Here is a 20561-nt window from a genome sequence, read left to right on the forward strand (position 1 = left end):
CTCCCACAGAGCCATCCCTTATAACAAAGAATAACAAAAAGAGAAAAGAAAAACAATTTAGGAAAACTAACCATAACACAAACCAAGTCTAACAATTGTGTGATGTTCCACATCTGTAGTCCTCAACCTCTGCAAAGAAGGGGAGGGGGATATGCCTTCTCCTCTCTCCTTTCTGGGGCCAAACTTAGTCGTTAATAATTTCACAACATTCACTTTCAATTTTTCATTGTTATTCTTTCTATTTACATTTTTATAGTCATTGTGTATATTTCTTTCCTGGCTCTGATTTCTTCACTTTGCATTAGTTTATAAAAGATTTCCCATGCTTCTCTTGTATTCATCACGTTTCATTGTTTCCTATAGCACAGTAACATTCCATTGTATTTATGTACCAGAGTTTGTTTAGCCATCTCCCTTTTGATGGTCACCTATTTTCTTTCCCAACCCTTGGATACTATCAAAAGTATTACCATAAATTACTATCTCCTCTCCCCTCTCCTTGAAGTGGGCCTAGGGAAGGAATAACACTGACAACTATTTACATCTTTAGAAGATTACCTTTAATGAGCAAATATTTTTGACAATTTAATTGGTTTTATTCTTAAAGTACTTATTTAAAAAATAAAAGCCTTGTGACCTAGGGGCTTGGACTTCTCAGATTTTGTGTGATTTTTGGAAAGGTGTCAGGTTGAGGGGATACTTCATTTTATTTTTACTGGATGGTAAGCATTGTAAAGCTCAGAGGGCAGCTGAAGTGGAAAACTCCCTGGACTTCACTGAAGAACTTGTAGGAGACATGTGATCTGAGAGGCTTTGCTTAAGTAACTAGATCTTTTAATTGGTACAGGGATCTCATGAGCTAGTAATGCAAGGTGCTGGTAATTACTGAAAACTTACTGTGAAATTCATCTAAAATTAATGAACAGTCAGCAGTATGGATATTAAGTACAGCAAACATTATATAGTCAGCTCCTGGGTATGTTCATATGGACGTACTGTAGCAGTTTTAAAAAATCCTAGGTAAGTTTGATTTGCTGTTGAGTTGTTTCTCTCGTCAGGCACTTGGTATGTGCTAAAGGAATATAAACTTATCTTCACATTAGCTTAAGGAAAACATAATTAGCAAGGTAAATCTGCTGTAAAAAAAATACTCTGTATTACAAAAATCCCATTTTTAATTGTTCTGTCACTCTTTTATAGGTACAGATTATTGAGAAGTGACTTTTTTTGGGGGGGGAAGAAAACCATAGGGGCAGGGAGGTAGCACAATGGATAGAGCACTGGCCCTGGAGTCAGGAGAACCTGAGTTCAAATCCAGCCTCAGACACTTGACACTTACTAGCTATGTGACCCTGGGCAAGTCACTTAACCCCATGGCCTCACCAAAAAGCAAAACAACAACAACACAACAAACAAACAAAAAAGCAAAGATGAAAGCTAAGCAGATAATGCGTTGAGAATTCATTGAGGATCTGCTACGTCCCAGGCACTGTGCCAAGTGCTGTGGCTACAAAGACAAAAAAGAAATAGTGCTTGCTCTCAAGGAGCAGATGAATTGAATACTTCGAAATCTATTGAACTCTGCTGTTTCTGTCAGCCTTTGGAGGACGGTGGTCCTTCGTTGACCCTGTGCAAATGGCATCGTATTTGGCTAGCAAGGTTAATACACTTTGCAGCTTACGTTGTCAGTATAGTGATCTTCACTCAGTAACAACTCTTCAGTTGATTAATAATTTTCCTTTTCCTTTTCTGACCAGGTCTCTTTATTTTGCCAAGCCTTATGGGCCATTCCCACTGATTGGCATAGAACCTTCTGCCCTGGGTTACTTTAGCTCTTCCTTAGGGTTACTTGGTGGCCGTCATATCCCAGGGGGAGGGGGAGGAGTCACCATGTTGGTGTCAGGCCTTATGGGGAAATCTAATTGGTTTTAGCCCTAATGCAGAATTAGACCCATAAGAGGAATCACAAGAAAGAAGAATCAAAATAGAAGAAAAAAAAAGCAAATAGTGTGCTTCAATCTGCATTCAAACTCTATAGTTTTTTTCTCTGGATGTGGATAGCATCTTCCATCATTTTGGAGATGTCTTAGATCCTTGCATTGCTGAGAAGGGCTAAGTCTGTCAAAGTTAGTCATTGCCCAATGTGGCTGTTACTGTGTACAACATTCTTCTGGTTCTGCTCACTTCACTCAGCATCAGTCCATACAAGTCTTTCCAGGTTTTTCTGAAGCCTGTTTGCTCATCATTTTTTATAGCCCGAGTATTCCATTACATTCATATACCACAACTTGTTCAGCCATTCCCCATTTGATGGGCAATCCCTTAATTTACAATTCTCTGCTACCACTGAAAGAGCTGCTATAAATATTTTTGTACATGTGGGTCCTTTTCCCATTTTTATGATTTCTTTGGGATACAGGCCCAGAATTGCTATTACTGGGTCAAAGGGTACGCACATTTTTATAGCCCTTTGGGCGTAGTTCCAAATTGCTCTCCAGAATAGTTGGATCAGTTTACAACTCCACCAAGAATGCATTAATGTTCCAATTTTCCCACATCTTCTCCACCATTTCTCATTTTCCTGTTTTGTCATGTCAGCCAGTCTGATAGGTGTGATATGGTACCTCAGAGTTGTTTTTATTTGCATTTCTCTAATCAGTAATGATTTAGAGCATTTTTTCATATGGCTATAGGTAGTTTTAATTTCTTCGTCTGAAAACTGCCTGTTCATATCCTTTGACCATTTATCAATTGGGGAATGACTTGTATTCTTATAAATTTGACTTAGTTCTCTATATATTTTAGAAATGAGGCCCTTATAGACTATCCTTTTCTAAATTTGAATTTGTTCAGGTCTATAAATGGAATTTATCATAGGATCAAAAGACCTTTAAAAAGCCAAAATTTTAGAGTAGCTTCATTCCTTCAAAAAACTTAATGATATGTGCTGTGTATAGCATATGTGAGATAAAATTTGTGCTAGAAAGAACATTTTTGATGAGGATAGACTTGGAATGAAAGTGTCGCTTTAAATCAGTGAGACTGACAATGAAAAAACAATAAGTGTTTGTTGCTGGGGATATAAATAGAATCAAGGCAGATCCTACTCATGAGGAACTCATTTTTTAACTGTGGGAAGCAACACTATAAAGTGCAGCTACAGGGTAAATGGAGGGGTCCTTGGATTACATAGGTAGTTAAGATGGCAGAAGTGGGGTATGGGGCCAGGACTGTAGGGCATAGAGCCAAGGCTGATGGTAATGCCTACAGGGTCTTAGGATGCAATGGCAGGGTAGGTGGTAAGGCCTGGTGGTCTTCCATTTCATTAAAAGGAATGGGGTTGGGGCAGCTAGGTGGCGTAGTGGATAGAGCACTGGTAGTGGAGTCAGGAGGACCTGAGTTCAAATGTGGTCTCAGATACTTGATACTTACTAGCTGTGTGACCCTGGGCAAGTCACTTAACCCCATTGCCTAGCCAAAAAAAAAAAAAGGAATGGAGTTGTTGACTCCTGTCTTCAACTGTGCACTGTGAGCAAAGCAGTCCAGTAGCCTGGATGAAGGGAGAGGTGGTAGGGGTTCCTGGTGGTAGCAGTTCTTCAAGCCGTCCAGCTGTCTTGAATAGTCTCCGGGTCTGGGCTTTTGGTAAAACTTTCAGGAGTGATTTTTAATAAAGACACTGTAGCTTTATAGACAGAGCTCCAGTCTTAATGTCAGAGAGATCTGGGTTCAAATCCTGTCTCTATATACTGGCCATGTGATCTTGAGCAAGTCACTTAACCCCTCATTGACTCTTGCAACTTGCTACAACTGTCTGGCAGAATAAGTGCTTATCTGCTTTGGGAGAGGGACCTTCCTCATAGGGTATTCCTTATACCTATGAAATCTCAGGTCTGGTCCAAAAAAATAGCAATAACAACTGATATTTACATGTCACTTGAGTTTTACAGGTTTACAAAGTTTACAAAGTTATCTTGTATACATTTTCTCCCTTGATCTTCAGAAGAGCCTTGTAAGGTAAGTGCTACAGAAAAAGAAACTGAGGCTAACGGCTTAAATGACATACTCGCAGGATTACCCAGCTATTAATTCCTAGGGTACAATTTGAACCCCCTAGTTTTTCTAAATCCAAGTTCAGGATTTTATCTAGTATACAGTGCTGCTTGTGGGGAAGAAATAAGCTGGAAAACAGGAATTTTTAACTGGTAATAAACATTTAAAGAGGATAAGGGATGGATGGTGATACACACAATTTTACAAAGTACTCATCTAATCACCCAGAGCTTCTGAGAATGTTGAGATAATAAATTTTGTTTGTTCAAATGAACTGGAAAAGTGTTGGCTGAAGAGTCAGATTTATATAAGGAAACAAACTTTCTGAAAATGAGACAAGTACCTATGAAGGTTATAACACATGTGCTGGGCGACGTATTGAAATAACAAAGCAACAATTGAGTGACAGAAAAAGCTTGATATATAGGGGATTATAGGAGAGCCTGGCTCTCCTCCATCCACATTTGAAAGAATATCTGGGAGGGCATTGATCAACAAAAGAGAAACTGCAGGATGGTCCTCCATCTAGTCCAGGATTACACAAGGGGACAGCCAGAAGACCTAGGGCACTCAGAGAATAGGCACTGTAGGGGAAGCAGAAGCCAGTGTTAGGCATGGTAAATGGCCAGACACCTTCAGATGCTTGGAATGTGCAGCATCCATTCTTTTTTTTTTTTTTTTTTTTTGCTTTTTGATGAGGTGATCGGGGTTAAGTGACTTGCCCAGGGTTACACAGCTAGTAAATGTTAAGTGTCTGAGACTGGCAGCATCCATTCTTACAGGTCCAGAAGCCTGTGGGTTTTCTGAGCTGAGGTGTGCCAGCAGGATTGATCTAGACCCTGATTTTCCAGGGTATGTGAGGAGTGAAGACCAGGCAGAGTCAGGGGAGGCTGAAGCCAGTATTCAGTAACTATAGGGACTACTGCCTGTCAGAGGAGTAGCAGGGGACAGAGTCAGTGCCCTTAGCCCATTAGCCAGGGAGACAAGAGAACAGTGCATGCCCTAGAGCGCTCAGGGGCATCAGTAGACAGGGCTGGTTCAACAACCTGAAGCACATGCTGGGGGTCCCTGTAAGAGGCCTGACGCCAGTGTCATCTCCAGCACCTGCCTGTCCAGGCCATAGGAGAGGACAGAACCAATCCTTGGTTGAATCCCAAATTGAAAACAGCCAAGAATGTCATACCCAAAATCCAGTGTTCCCGAGTCACAGAAAAATTACAGCCAAGATGCAAAAACTCAGATACCAAGGAGCAATGATCAGAACCACCCAAGACCATGAAGCAGCTCAGCCAGTCAAGACCAGGTCTTCTCTTTTGAACAAGCTGCTGTCATTAACCTGCTGGAAGCTTTATGCATGCCCAAGTAGCAGTCGTGATTCTTCTAGCATTAAATGGCTGTGGCAGCTTCAGCTCCTTCCATATCGATATACAGGCAGGCAGGCAAAAAGTCAAATGAAGAGTGGCCCAGAATTCTGAGTCTTGTGTTATTTAGGTGTTCATCTCTTAAAAAAAAAAAGGTTATTTCATTTGTCTTTTTTAGTGTCAGTGTTTTATATGGCAAGAATTGGAATAGAAGTACCAGATTAATATGAGAACTTAACCCTTAGGGTTAAAAGAAAGAAAGAAATTCACCTAAAAAACTACAGTTAGTTTTCTGGTGTGGAAGCCTTTTAAATAGTTGTTTTTATTGATCATTTTTTTTCCTGTTAAGGAATACTGAATGTAGAATAAAAAAATGTCCTAAGAAATTCTAGGAGCTAAAGGACTTTGTAATTGTAGTATTGATATTTATTTACTTATTAAAAAAAGAGTTCTGGAAACTATAATAAATAGAATTTTTATGAATTTTTCCCCAAGTGACTATTCTGCAGCTCCTTTAAATAAGTGAAATCTTGGAATAGAGTATATCAAAAGGACAAAAATAGCAACTTAGAACCCAAAATAATGCAACATGGCAAAACGGAACATAATTCCATAGGAGAGAAAATGGACATTTAATGAAATAGAAGACTTTCAAACATTTCTGATGAAGAGAGGAGAGTTGGGTAAAATCTTTGAAATGCAAACACGGAAGACAAGAGAAATCTAGAAAGGTAAATAAATTAGATCAATTGGAAGCTGCTAAATAATATTGAAATCTTAACACATCACTAGGTGAAAAGAGTCAAGGACCCCATCAGAATCCCATTTTCTTCAAGGGTCCTAGAAGAATCTAAGAAAGAAACACAAGGTATAAGAGTGTTTTTATTGTGTTGTTGGTTTTAAGGGAGGGAGGAAAAAGAGAGTGAAATAAAGGAATACAGTAGGGCAAGTAATAAGGAGGAAACTTAATGTTTGCCAAAAATGAGATGTGCTAGAACATGCAAAAGTGGAGGAAATTTTTGGAGAAACAGACATCTCATGAACCTTATCTTAACTAGACAAAGAGGGGGTTGAAAACACACATTTACATAGTTTGGGATAAGAAGAGAAGTATCATGGAGTAGTGGATAGAGGATTAGACTTGGAGTCAGGAAAATCTAGGTTCAAATCTTAGTCCAAACACTTCCCAGGTACGCAAGTTACTGAACCTTTCTTTGCCTCAGTTTCCTCATTTGCAAAATGAGGGGGTTGGACTCAGTGGCCTCTGAAGTTCCTTCCATTTCTAAACCTAGGATCTTGTCATCCTAAATACATTAAGTCCAACTAACATGTGGAGAGAGAGGAGTTTAAGAAGGAAAGTAGAGTCAAGGAGAGGATAGTCACCTTTGGAGAGTGGAACACAAATAGGGGGCTCAAAAAGGGGGGAAAGGGCTAGGTGAAGTGACAAGTGGGAACAGACCTCTTCTGTTATATTACTACTGTAGACCGAGTTTCCTCCCTTCTTGTTTTTTCCTCCTCACCTTCTTTCTGAAAAATATGGGAGGAGAAAGTATATGAGGATATGGAAGGAAGTAAACGGTCATAACCAAGAATGTAAGTGGAGTTAATTCATTGATTAAACAAAAGTAGCAGAATGAATTAGACAGTAGAATCCAAGAGTACGTTGTTTACAAGAAAGATATTTGAAATATAAAGATTCATACAGTTAAAATGAGGTGCTGGAACAGAACTTTTTATGCCTTAGGGGAATTCCAAAAAGCAGGTCTGACAATCATGATCAGACAAGACAACAGTAAAAATATACATGATTAAAAGAGATGTCAGGAAACTGCATTATAATTAAAGCCATCTAGAAACACTGAAATAATTTCAGTACTTAATATATTATGTACTGAATGGCATAATATCTAAGAGTACTTAAAGGAAAAGCTAATTGAATTACAGGAAGAAATAGAAGAATTAGCAAAACTATAATAGTTAAGGGACCTCAGTGTGCTTCTTTCATTCATTCAAGTTGACTGCTTTGTGTTCTAAGAGTTGCAAAATAAGTAATTCATTCTTGTATTACATAGAAAGCAACAACATACGCTGTGAATTGTCAGTTTGTTTCTGCAGAATTTATCTATGTTGTGTTTAAGTTTCTTTGTACATGTTACTTTCCCCCAAAAGAATCTAAGTTCCCTGAGGGCAGGGCAAGAACAGTTACGCTTATTGTTTGTATTAAATTTTTGATTATTCTTGTTCTAATGCCTCATAGTAACTTAGGGATGAACCCTGGGCTACGAAAGGTTATACCAGCAAGACCAGCAAGATGAAAGCGCTGGCAGGTTCCACAGACGGGGAAGGCCCATTGCAGATCTAGTGATAGACTGTCTCTCTGGTCTGAGGAACATCCTGACTAAACTGAGAGAGAGGCTCATCACAGGGTAATGAATTTGTGTCAGTTCTCAAAGATTGTCTCAAGGTCATAGAGGGGCCCTGAAGTGCTTTGGATGAAATCACAGGCCTTTGAAATGTTGCAGACAATTGGAATAAGAAAGCAAAAGGATTGGTAACCAGGATTCTGATGATTAAACAAATATCCACAGTCTAATCTGAATACAAAATCCCAAATAAAACGGAAGCATAATGTTAACTATCTTCATTTTGACTTACTTTTAGTAATCTTGGTAGTAGTATATGTTAGTACCAAACTTTAAAGACTAATACTGTAGATCAGCTATTTACAAGCAAAGCAGCATCTTAAAAAATAAACTCTTGAAAACTCCTGAATTGTAAGTGGGAGGGGCAGTGACTCAGGGTGAAACAAGCATTTATTATTACTTCGTGCCAGGCCCTGTGTTGAGAAAACGGAGGCAGACAGAGGTGAAGTGGCTTGCTTAAGATTCCACAGCTAATAAGTATCTGAGGCTTGGTTTAAAATCACCTCTTCCTAACTCCAGGCCCAATACTCTTATCACTATGCCACCTAGTTACCAAAATGTAAAAACATGATGAACTAAAACATAAATGTTTTTAGAATAATTATTTAGAGAAACTATGTACTACAAGGATTCCACTGAGATTTTCTTTTAAGTGAAAGATTCTGCTTCTTTTTGAGTGTCACTAATCTAGGCCAACTTTTTTTTTTTTAAATAAATGAAGAAACTGAGGGCTGGAAAGGTTTAAAAAAAAATGACTTGCCACAGTCAAACAAAGTTTAGCAGCAGAGCTGGGGCTGGAACCCAAGTCTCCTAACTCTCTGTTCAGTGGTCTTTCTTTTGTTGTGTTTTTTTTAACCATCCCCGCCTTTTATCTTTATTTCCTATGAAGCAGTTTGGGAATGATAATGTGCTTTAGGATGACAAACACTACCAAAAATACGAATTTTCAACCATGACATCTTGGCTTTTTTGGGTATGAGGACAAAATTTTGGAAGGAATACAGAAAGAATCCTTATGAAATAATTTATCCTTTAGCAATCCATTTTTTAAAGTTCATATCAATTACTTTTATAAGATCTTATATTTTGGGGGTCTTGTGGCAACCTGGCCAAGCAGATGTGCCCAGTACCTTGGACATACAATATGTTGATTGACACTGGATTCTTCTTTTGACACTAAGAACAACTACAATTTTTAGATGACTTCAGCTAGTTTTCTGGGAAACTCAGACATAAGTAACTTGAATGCTTCTTTCTCATCTAATCACAGGGAGTTCTTATGCTAACATCTACATGTATTTAATTATAGGTTTTTATGGGATCAAGTTAAAGTAATGTTGTGAATTGCTCCCCATATTCTTTTGCTTGTTTTTGTCATCCAAGTAGACATGCACTTGGGTCCTTAGTCCCGTAGGAAGACACTAAATGTTCTCATAGTCTCTTGGGAAGTTTTTGTTAGCTAGATGCAGCCAGTGTGGCTGGTCTCTACTCCTTTAGGCACACAGGCATGTGTAGTACTGGTGGGAGCTTGCTTTTAGTAGCTCTGCTTTTTAGGAGTTTTAGAAGTTAGAAGTAGAACTTCATACAAAGCTTTACTTTTCTGAGATCCACCTTACTGTCTCTGCAGAAATGTCTGATGTGTATGGTACTTTATTGAAGCAGTAATAATGATAATATTAAATAATTGTAAAACTAGAAGGCAGCGGGTCCAATTAGCACTCATAATTATTGGCACAAATGTTTCACCGTCGAGAACTGTACTAGCAAAGCATTTTACCAGCCTCCTCAGTTATAATACTGATCCTTTTTTTCCTTTTCAAGTAAATTTTATTGATCACCAAAATTTCCCTTGGTATCTCTCCCTCTCCCAGAAAATCATTCCATATAATAAATATTTTTAAGGGAAAAAAAATCAATAAAACTGATCAATGTATTAAAAAAAAAAGTCTGAAAATATATACAGGATACCATGTCTGTGGACCTCCTATCTCTGCCAAAGAGTAGGATGGGAATTTCTTCTCCTATGTCTTTTGGAACTATGCCAGTTCGTAATTTTGCTACTTCCACTTTTTTTGTGTGTGTTTCTTTCCATTTACATCCTTGTCATTTGTGTATATTGTTTTCTTGACTCAGTTTACTTAATTCTACATCAGTTCAGTTCAGATGAGTCTTCACATGCTTAGTCATTTCTTACAACACAATAATATTCCGTTACATTTGTGTACTACAGTTTGTTTTAGGCATCCCTATCATATTTTAAAGTTTTATGTGTGTTTATTGATGTCTTCTGTTTCTTTTATCATAGTCATCTCCAGGGTTCCTCCCTCTTCCCTCTCAGAGAGCCACCCCATATAACAAATAGTATTTTTAAAGAGGGTAAAATCGGTACAATTGAGCAATAAAAAAAAATCTGAAAACCTGTACACTATATAGCACCTGTGGACCTTTCCCTTCCAGGAAGGGGTGGCTTAGGGGTATCCTCTCATATCTCTTGATTTGTGCCATACTTGATCTATGTAATTTTGTTACAGTCATTTTTTCTTTTTGGTGGGTAGTTATTTTGTCCATTTATGTTGTTGAAGTTATTTTTTTCTTTGTTTTCTTTGCCCTACTTACTTCAGTTCCTGAAGTTCCTATAAATCTTTCCATGCTTCTCTGTGTTTTCATTCCACATATAATATCTTATAGTACAGTAATATTCCATTACATTAATTTATGACAGTTTGCCTAGCCATTCCCCAGTAAACATCTACTTTGTTCCCAATTTTTTGCTATCATAAAAAAGTCCTGTTAGAGCCCATCTTTCTTAACAGAAGGCATCACATCTATTACCAAAAGAGAATACCAGTGACCCCTGCAGATAGAGACCAGTTACATGTCTATGTATTTTATACAAAGCATTCATAGCTTGTATAACTATAAATCTGACAAAACAATATGCTGGCTGAGGAGCAAAAAGGATGTATTAAAAATTTCAGAAGTAGAAAGATGAACTAATTGATTTGATTAGAAAGCCACAACATTTATACTGCCTTTATTGATTATCACAAAGCCTTTACCTTAGGTCCTTACTCATGGCTTGTTCACAAGCTAATTACATGTTTGTGTACTTTAGACACAAACATGTGTACAGCTTGTATAACTTAGAGGGGAAAAAAAAAAGAAAACAGTATATCAGTGGGTTCATAGAAACAGTTGATGACAATGAGACATACCAAATTTTTGAGAGGCAGCCAGAGTAGTCCCTAGGGGAAAACTTATGTGTCTTAAAAACTTTCTTTAGGAAAAGACAGAGAGCAGATCAATGAATTGGTCGTGCAACTAAAAAACAAAACCAGAAACACCAGCCCAGAAAAGCGATTTTAAGTAAGAACTCCCAATTAAACACCAAAAGAAATCCTTAAAATCAAGGAAGAAATTAGCAGAATTGCAAGCAAAAAACCATTGACTTAAATAAAACTAAGAGTTGGTTTAAAAATATACAAAAAGTAAAATGGGAAAACCATTCACTAATTTGATTTAAAAAAAAAAAGCCAAATTATCAGTGTCCAAAAAAGAAAAAGGTGAACTCGGCCAATGAAACAGAAATAAAAGAAGTTATTAGGAATTTTTTTTTTGCTCAGATATATGCCAGTAAAACTGACAGTCTAAATGAAATGGATAAATATTTACAAGAATCTAAAATGTGCAGATTAAAAGAACAAGAATAGAAGACTCAACTCAGTCTTAGAAAAATAAATTGAACAAACCATAAATGAAATTTCAAAGAAGAAACTTCAGGACTAGATGGATTTACAATTCTATCAAACATCTAAAGAACATTTAATTTCAATATTACACAAACTTAAAAAAAAATAAAATAAGTCCTACCAAATTCCTTCCATGATACAAATATGGACTTGTTTAACCTAGGGAGAGTCAAAACAGAGAAAGAACCTATGCACTTAATATCCCTAAAGAGTACTGATGCAAACATTTTAAATAAAATATTAGCAAGAGTATGGCAATCTTTTAGAAAGATTATCTACTAAAACTAGAGTGGAATATGAGGCTGGTTTAATATTAGTAAAACAAAAATTGACCATGTTAGTAACAAAAGTAACAACAGCATGTGATTATGTCAATAGATGCAGAAAAAGCTTTTGATGAGATTTAACATTCATTCCTGTTAAAAATTCTAGAAAGTATGGGAATAAATGGATCTTTCTGAACTATGACTAGTGGTATCTAAATTGAAACCAAAGAGTCAGCTTTGTATATCATAGGGATAAACTAGAGGCTTTTCTAATTAAGTTCATGGGTAAAAGCAGGGATATCCATTCTCATCATTACTATTCAAAATAGTGTTAGAATTGCTAACTATAGCAGTAAGACCACAAAATTGAGGGAAATAAGCCTGGACAAAGAAATGAAATTATCACTTTTTGCAGATGATGGTGACTTACTTAGGGAACCCTAGAGAGTCAATTAAAAACTAATTGAAACAATTCAGCAACATCGTAGGATACAAAATAAAGCCCACATAAATCATTAACATTTCTGTAATTACTAACAAAATCCAGCAGGAAGATTATAGAAAGAGAAATTCCATTTTGCAGCAACTACAGAAAATATAAAATGCTTAGGTTTCTACTTGCCAAGACATACACAGGAAATACATAAACACCATCACAAAACACTCACTACAAAAATTGAGACATCTTCACATTAATAGGCTAAGCCAGTATACTACCAATAACAATACTACCTAAATTAATTTACTTATTCAGTACCATGCCATTCAGACTACTAAAGGTTACTTTATAGAGTTGGGGAAAAAAAATGTAATCATTCAAGGAAGGATCATTTCTGGGTTTGTAACATAAAATTGAAATGCTTTTGTATGAGTAAAATCATTGTAGCTAGATTTCAACGAGAAACAGTTAATTGGGTTAATTAAAAATCTTTGCAACAAGTGTCTCTGAAAAAGGTCAACTATCCAAGATATATAGGGAACTGATAAAAAGTATGTATGAGTAAGAGTCACTCCTCAGTGGATCAATAGATAAAGAATGTAAACAAGCAGCTATTAATAGCCATATGAGAGAATGCTCTCAATCACCAATAAGAGAAACACAAATTATAACACCTCTAAGTTTTCATCTCATACCATTCATATTGGTAAAGATGACAAAAGACAAGAATGATAAATGATGGGTCTGTGAGAACACTAATGGTTAACCAATCAACAAGCGCTTATTAAGCACGTTGCTGTTAGTTTGTTATTACATATTACTGCTATGTGCTAGGCACACAGGATGTTGGTGTAGCTGTTCAGCAGTCCTACCATTCTGGGAAACGATTTGAAACTACTGCGATATCACCAAACTCGGCTCCCACTGCTCCTGAACACAAACTCTGCTTTCTACCCAGTCTGGTCTTTTTCCTGCCCTCTGCATACACCATGTTTAGCTCCTGCCTCAGCCACACCTTTCCTGTCTGATTTAATGCCTTCCTTGGGCCTCTCTGCCCATACAAGTCCTGCCCAACATTCTTGATTGCCCAGCCCAAGTCCTTCCATCTTTGTGGGGCTTTCTCTGAGCATCTCAGCCCACTCTGATATCTGTGTTTCTAGGGCACTTCCGACCAGTCATTTGGCACTTAATCTTTTCATTTATTAATGGTAGAGTTGAGCAAGATGTTACAGAATGTCTTATGACATTTTTTTGTATTACAGCTTAGGTTTATAACTTTGCACCTGTGTTTTATGTCCATAACAACATTGTAAGTTCCTAGAAGGTAGGCACCTTATCTTACATTTGTCACAGGATTTGACATTGTAAGGGGCCTTCTGGGCCCTTCTGATCTTTCACTTTACAGGTGATGAAATAGTCACAAACAGGTGAAGTCATTTGCCTGAGGTCATACAATAAGTGGCAGAATGAGAATTCAAACCCAAGTCCTGTGACTCTAGCTACATTTTTCTTTCCATGCAACACTGAAGCTGCTTTCTCTTGTCTCACCCACAGTACTGATGGTACATTTTGGGAACTGAGACTCAAGTGGTTGAGTATAGCTGTGGTACCATAATTTATGTGTTCCTTCATTTGTCAAATTTTAAACTCATTTACAGTCATTTGACTTTGCCTTAGTTTTCTTTAGGGCATGGATCCATGTGCTATTTATGCCTGCTGAAGCATTTTGGCTTCTTAATTAGCATATTAAAAAAATTAAACCCATATATGCTTGAAATCTTTACACACTTAGAAACTTTCTTGCTAAGTTCTTGTTTTATGACAAGATTTTATAAGCATTGGGGGATGAAAGACAAATGATTATAAATATCACTTTGAAAAATTCACTTGAGGTAATGCCTTCCTGAGTCTGGTTAGTTTCTTTAGATAGAAAACCACTGGTGAAATACAACATTTCAGGATTCTTCATGACCCCGTTTTGTCCTGTTGGATTTCTGTATTGATAGCAGTGATGATGTCCAGTTTGCTAGTATAATAAACCCTGAAAGAAAGAATTGTTACTATGAACCAAGCCATAGAAAAGAGGGGAAACAAAAAAAAAAGCTTAGCTGTCATGGCAAGAATAAGGATGATAAAGTTCATAATAGTGTTTGACTTGATTGATAACAAAATACTTAATGGTTTAGTTTTCACTAAACAAATTATGGTTAATTCATGGAATTTTAGGAATTTAGTAATAGTGAATGCTTGCCAAAGTAAAAGTATAATTGCCATTTTAAAATGAGTTTTCTGAGTGGTTTGTATCTGTAAATGTCAATGTCTCTTAATGAGAAATTTGCCTTTTGATTTCTGTTTCTCCTAATGTTCTCTTCACAGAGCCTGAAACTGTGTGAGTGCAGTGAGCACAGACGGCAATGACAAGTCTGAATAGTAGCCATGCAGAGAAAACTAATGATATGCCAAAACCATCATCAACCCCCAAAGTTCAGGTCCAAAGGTCACTTTCACGAGATACCATCACCATTCACTTCTCAGCCTCTGGGAAGGAAGAGAAAGAGGAGGAGGAGGAGTTCAGGGAACCTCCTGATGAAGAGTTTGACGACCAAAGCATTGTAACTGCTCTTGAAGCCAAGGAAGACTTGTTCTTTGAACGTGGGCACCATGACTTTGCTGGCCCTGCTACCTCACCTGTCATGGCAGTTGTACACTCTGTGTCCTCCCCCCCTCCCATTTTGCCCGTCGCTGAGAATGCTGTAAAATCATTGGAATCCTCTCTGTCCCCAGCATCTTCTCCATCAGGTCCCGTAGTGAGCTCACCCAGTGTGTCATCTCTATCAGAGCAGAAAACCAGTTCCTCCTCTCCATTGTCCTCTCCTTCCAAGTCTCCTATCCTGTCATCCAGTGCCTCTTCCTCCACCCTTTCTAGTGCAAAACCCTTCATGAGCCTTGTCAAGTCCCTCTCAACAGAGGTGGAGCCAAAAGAATCCCCACAGCCCCCCAGGCACCGGCACTTGATGAAAACTCTAGTCAAGTCTCTGTCCACAGATACTTCCAAGCAGGAACTGGACACTCTATCCTATAAGCCACCTGACTCCAAACTGAATTTACATCTCTTCAAGCAGTTTACTCAGCCACGAAACACAGGGGGAGATTCCAAGACGGCTCCTTCTTCCCCACTGACTTCTCCCTCGGATACTAGATCCTTTTTCAAAGTGCCCGAAATGGAAGCTAAAATTGAAGATACTAAACGGCGCCTTTCTGAAGTTATCTATGAGCCTTTTCAGCTCCTTAGCAAAATTATTGGGGAGGAAAGTAGTAGCCACAGGCCCAAAGCCTTATCTTCAAGTGCTTCAGAGCTCTCCAATCTTTCCAGCTTGAATGGTCACTTGGAAAGCAATAACAACTACAGCATCAAAGAAGAGGAATGTGACTGGGAGGGTGATTGTGATGGAAGTGACTCTAATGTCAGTAGGAGTGAGTTCCCTAAGCCCGCTGAAGAATCGGTAAGGGAGATGGAACTACAGGGCTTTCAAGTCAGCAGTGTCAAGGATGCAAGTGCAAAGACTGTCTCATCGGTACTTGAAAAATGTTCTTTGTCAGCCTTAGTGAGCAAAGAAGACGAAGAGTTTTGTGAGCTGTATGCTGAGGACTTTGACCTGGATGCTGAAGAAGAAAATAAAATTGATAAGCCCCTAGACATTTCTCTCAAGCCAGGGATGCTTGAGAAAAATAATACCATACTTGACAGTGAACATGAAATGAATTTGTACACGCATCAGCCTAAACTACCAATGAAGACACTATACTTCCTTATTTTGTTAGTCTATGCGTACCTTATACTCCCTCTTCCCAATTATGTGAGTGGACTCTGCTTGGGATTTGGTCTCGGATTTATGATTGCAGTCTGTGTGATTTGGTTTTTTACACCGTCAAGTGCTCATAAATATCACAGGCTACATACAAGCCTAAAACATTGGAATACAGAATCTCTGGATATCAAAGAACCGGAAATTCTGAAGGTGAGAATTCTTAACTGATCTTTTACTTAAGAAGCAAGTGATTGTGATTCCAGCATCCTTGAGACAGGTGAGCATCATTTAAAGTGGTAGTGTTCCAATGAGCTCTGGAGATAAGAAGACAAGTATATTAGCCCTACTATGTTACAAGACAGTGTATATAATGTACTTTTTGTAAATTGTGCAGTCTATCTTAAATGTCAGTTTATGTGCTATATGATTATTTAACTATTACCTGAAGAAGAAAGTAAAAAGAGAACCAGTATTTATGGAACTTGGTTGAGAAATGAATCAAGATTATCCCTCTAAACTTCAGGGCTTTAAAAGACACTCTTTTGAGTGCCTTACGAACCCTCATCCTTGAGGTAGGTAAGTGAGACAAGAAGTTGGCTTTTTTTTTTTTAGGTGGAAACAATGTAGTCCTGAGTGTCTGAATGGCCTTTATGATCATAGTCATACGTTGTCACACCTGGGCACCTTTGTGTAGTGATTCATAGCTCTAACACTTAAAGATTTAAGGAAGTTTTATTAGTGATCTTGTTCAACTCAGTTACAGCAGCAGTAGTCTTTTCTGGAAGGTCCAATAACCTGTGGGCAGGTTTTCCATGTGAACTTCCTAGATGTGCAAAAGTTGTAGCATGTGCAGTTTTGGCATCCAGAAATAACTGATGTGCTTGGAATACTACCCTATAAGCCATAAATTGTACTGCTGTGAAGCAATCCATAGGCTTATAGGTCAAGAGCTAGAAGAGACTTTAGAGGTTATCTGGTTCAAGCTCCTCATTTACAGATGAGGAAAATTGAGACCCATAGAGATTTAGTGACTTGTTCCATGTCACTCAGAGTCAATATTTGAACTCAGAGCCTGTGACTACGTTCTTCTTTCTTTTAATTACCCTCTGCTGCCTCACAAAAAATATGCACGTACATGTGTGTGTCTCTCTGTATAGTACTATTGGTGAAGACAGCACTTAGCTGCTGGAGGGAGGTCAAGCTCAAGCTGACTATAGAAGGAAACTGGGGATTCTTATAGGCTGAGGTGAGGAGGGAAAGCATCCTAGGCCAGTGCAAAGATACAGAGGTGGGAGATAATGTTATATTATTACTAATAGTAATGTAATAAATAAATAAGAGAGAAGAAGGAATTTCAGAAGGGGATGCAGTCAAGCCAAAGCTAAACCTTTAAAAATCCAAGCTATACATAGTGAAGATTCTTGGTCTCATATTACTAGATGATATTTTTCTGTTTTACTTTGTATAGGAAAATGTTCATGTTTCATACTTGCCAAGTCATAATAATAACAAGGAAAATTTTAATGAGAAAAAAAGAAAATCACTTTGGCAGCAGTGTGTAGAATAGATTGGAGAGAGGAGGGACTTGAGGAAGGGAGACCAATTAAGGAATTCTTACAGTAGTCCAGATGAGAGGTGATGTGAGTCTGAACTAGGGTGCTGACTCTGGTCTGGAATGGAAAAAGAGATGGATTTGAGAGATACTGTAGAGGTGGAATTGACAAGACTTAGCTGTGGATTGAATATGGGGGAGTAGAGAGGGCAGAAAATGAAAGATGACTCTGAGGTTACAAGCCTGAGTTCATAAAGGGAAGGACAGTGGCACCCTTGATAGAAATAGAAAGTCTGAGTTTGGAGGGAAAGAGAATGAATTCTGTTGCAGACATATTGAGTTTGATGCTGATGGGAGATCCAGTTGGAAATGTCCTTTGGGCTTTTTGTGTTGTTGGACTGGTGCTCAAGAAAGTACCACTAGATGTATACATCCCTGGATCATAGATTTAGAGCTAGCAGGGTTTTCAAAGTTCTTTAAGTTCAACCTACATATTTTACAGATGAGGAAACTGAGACCCAGAGCAGTTAACTGCCTTACCCAGAGCCACACAGCTAGTAAGTGTGTGGGGCAGGATTCAAGCTCAGGTTTTTGCCTTCCCTTACTCCATGCTGTGTCTTTGAGATCTGGGAGTCATATGCAAAGAAATGGTGATTATACCTGTGGGACCTAATGAAGTCACTGAGACAGAATGTAGAGAGAGAAATGGGTTCTGGACAGAGCATGGGGTATACTCAGAGGTGGGTGTATGTGTGAGATAGATGATCATCCAGCAGAAGAGACTGAGAAGGGTCCCTTGACCTCATACAGCTTATGCTGGGAAATATGATACTTACACGAATAGCTGTGACACAAAGCAAGTGCTTGAGAGGTGCCAAAAATGTGTTAGGAGAGATCCAATGAAGGGAAAGGTCATTACTGTCGGGGGGGGGGGGATGAAGGAAAGCCTATATATCAGATCTTCTAGAAGGAGTCATGCCCCTGCAATTGAGTAGGCCAAGGTGACTAGTAAAACTTCCTTAAACCCTGCAGTATCACCAATCACTATAGTATGAGAAGTTTCCAGGTCCAATGATTGACTCACTGTGACCATGAGTAATGCATTTGACACACTCTGAGTGACTTTGTTTTTACCTAGATAAAAAACAAAAACAAAAACAAAGCCTGCTTGACTCACGGGGTGAGAATGAGTGTTTCATGCCCTGCATTTTTGACAAACAGTTTTGCTTCATTTTTCATCTATACTCCATAGACCAATATGTTTTCATTTTCTTCTTTTGATGATTATAATAGGAGTCCTGTCTCTGGCACATACTAGCTTTTGTGACCCTGGGCATGTCATTTAATTTTTCTCTGTTTCAGGTAACTCTCTAAGACTTTAAGTTGAAGAGACGAGGCTGACCTGCATTGGTTCGGGGGGTTTCCTATTTCCCAATGAAGGCACAGGTCCAGTCCCTATCCCTAATAATAGAAATAGAAATGCCAGATACATCAAGCTTTGGTTATTTTCAATGAAAAGCTTTCCCAATTTAGAGACCTATGAGAAGAAGTCAAAACCACATGGGAACAGAACAGTGTACTTAAGTTGTCTCAAAGATTCTGTGAGTGAGCCTGCAGAAGGAGAATTCACATTCCAGTACATTTATTCAGTTACCATTGCAGTCTTTTTATCCGTCTGTGCAATAGTCCGTGGGACACCGAACAGAAAGGCACCGATAGTTGGATAGCAACTTCTCTTAGAACCATTTCTATCTGAAGGTCTTAGAAAAAGATGAAAAGGCAATAATATATTTATACTTGTATGTGATAATTATCCTGACCCGCAGCAGCTGACAGAGAAAGTGATGCTTGAACTGATGGGTAGGCATTTGGTAGGGTTTATGTTTGGGGAAGGGAGGGGATTTTGGGCACGGGGAAGGAGAGCATAAACAAAGTCATGGGCAAAGTATAAGGTATATAGGAGGGACAACCATTAGGTCCAGGTGCTCTGCAGTATAGATCATATGCAGGGTTACATGTGAGATTGTATAGGGACATGCATGCCAGGGTAGGGAATTTGGCTTTTACTCCATAGACAGTAGGGAACCATTGTAATATTTTGAACAGAGGAGTCATATGACTAAATAAATCTATGCATAAGGAAAATGACAGAGGTTGAGAGCTGAAAGAGACCTCAGCAACCGCATTGTAATGTACTTGATAAGGTTTTACCCAGCCTCTGCTTGAAGGTTTCCAAGGAGGGGAACTCATCTCATTAGCCAGACCATTCCATTCTTCTTTTAAACAGCCCTTAATTTTTTTTTCTTATCTCATATTGTCTTGGATCATAGTACTGCTGCAACTCTTAATTTTTAGAAAGTTTTTCTTGACATTATGCCTAAATTTGCTTCTTTGTAACTTCTACCCACTGCTCTTGGTTCTGTCCTCCAGACCTAACAGAACAAGTCTAATATCTCTTCTAGCCTTTAAAATACCAGAAGACAGTGGTGCTATCATGCCCCCCTCTCCTCTTGGCCTTCTCCTCTGTAGATCATTTGGTCTGAGTTTAATCTTCCCTCGACATCTTATGCTATGGGCCCCCCCCCCATTCTCTTGCTTTATTTCAGTGTAAAAGTGACTGTTTGCATCAAGGAAAACTCATCTGCACAAGCCCTTGCTCCTATTCCCTTCTTGTCCCTATCACTACACACTTCCTATCTTTTGATTTCTTCTCTCTTGCCTACAAACCTGCTCAAGTCTGTCTTATCCTGAAGAAAACTTTCATTAGATCCCACCACCCCCTCAAGCTATATTTGTCCTCCTTTTTAGGGCAAAACTTAAAGAAAAAAAATTCTACGTCCATTGCCTCCATTTCTTTTCTTATTATTTCTTAGCCCTTTGCGGTCTAGCTTCCCATCTCATCACTTAAAATG

At 38.4% G+C, this 20561-nt stretch overlaps 1 protein-coding gene across 3 annotated transcripts in view; it reads left to right on the top strand.

Moving 5' to 3' along the window:
- The window catches only part of TEX2 (testis expressed 2), a 153199-nt gene that overhangs the window by 34519 nt on the left and 98119 nt on the right, over positions 1-20561 (top strand). For all 3 annotated transcript variants that reach the window (XM_021002483.2, XM_078155935.1, XM_021002484.2), the window contains one exon: positions 14665-16307. In XM_021002483.2, coding sequence (XP_020858142.1) covers positions 14703-16307 — 1605 coding nt within the window. In that variant the 5' untranslated portion in view covers positions 14665-14702. The remainder of the gene's footprint in view (positions 1-14664; positions 16308-20561) is intronic.

This window comes from Phascolarctos cinereus, unplaced genomic scaffold (assembly GCF_003287225.1).
Source record: "Phascolarctos cinereus isolate Bilbo 61053 unplaced genomic scaffold, phaCin_HiC Scaffold_5;HRSCAF=322, whole genome shotgun sequence".
Taxonomy (NCBI): Eukaryota; Metazoa; Chordata; class Mammalia; order Diprotodontia; family Phascolarctidae; genus Phascolarctos; species Phascolarctos cinereus.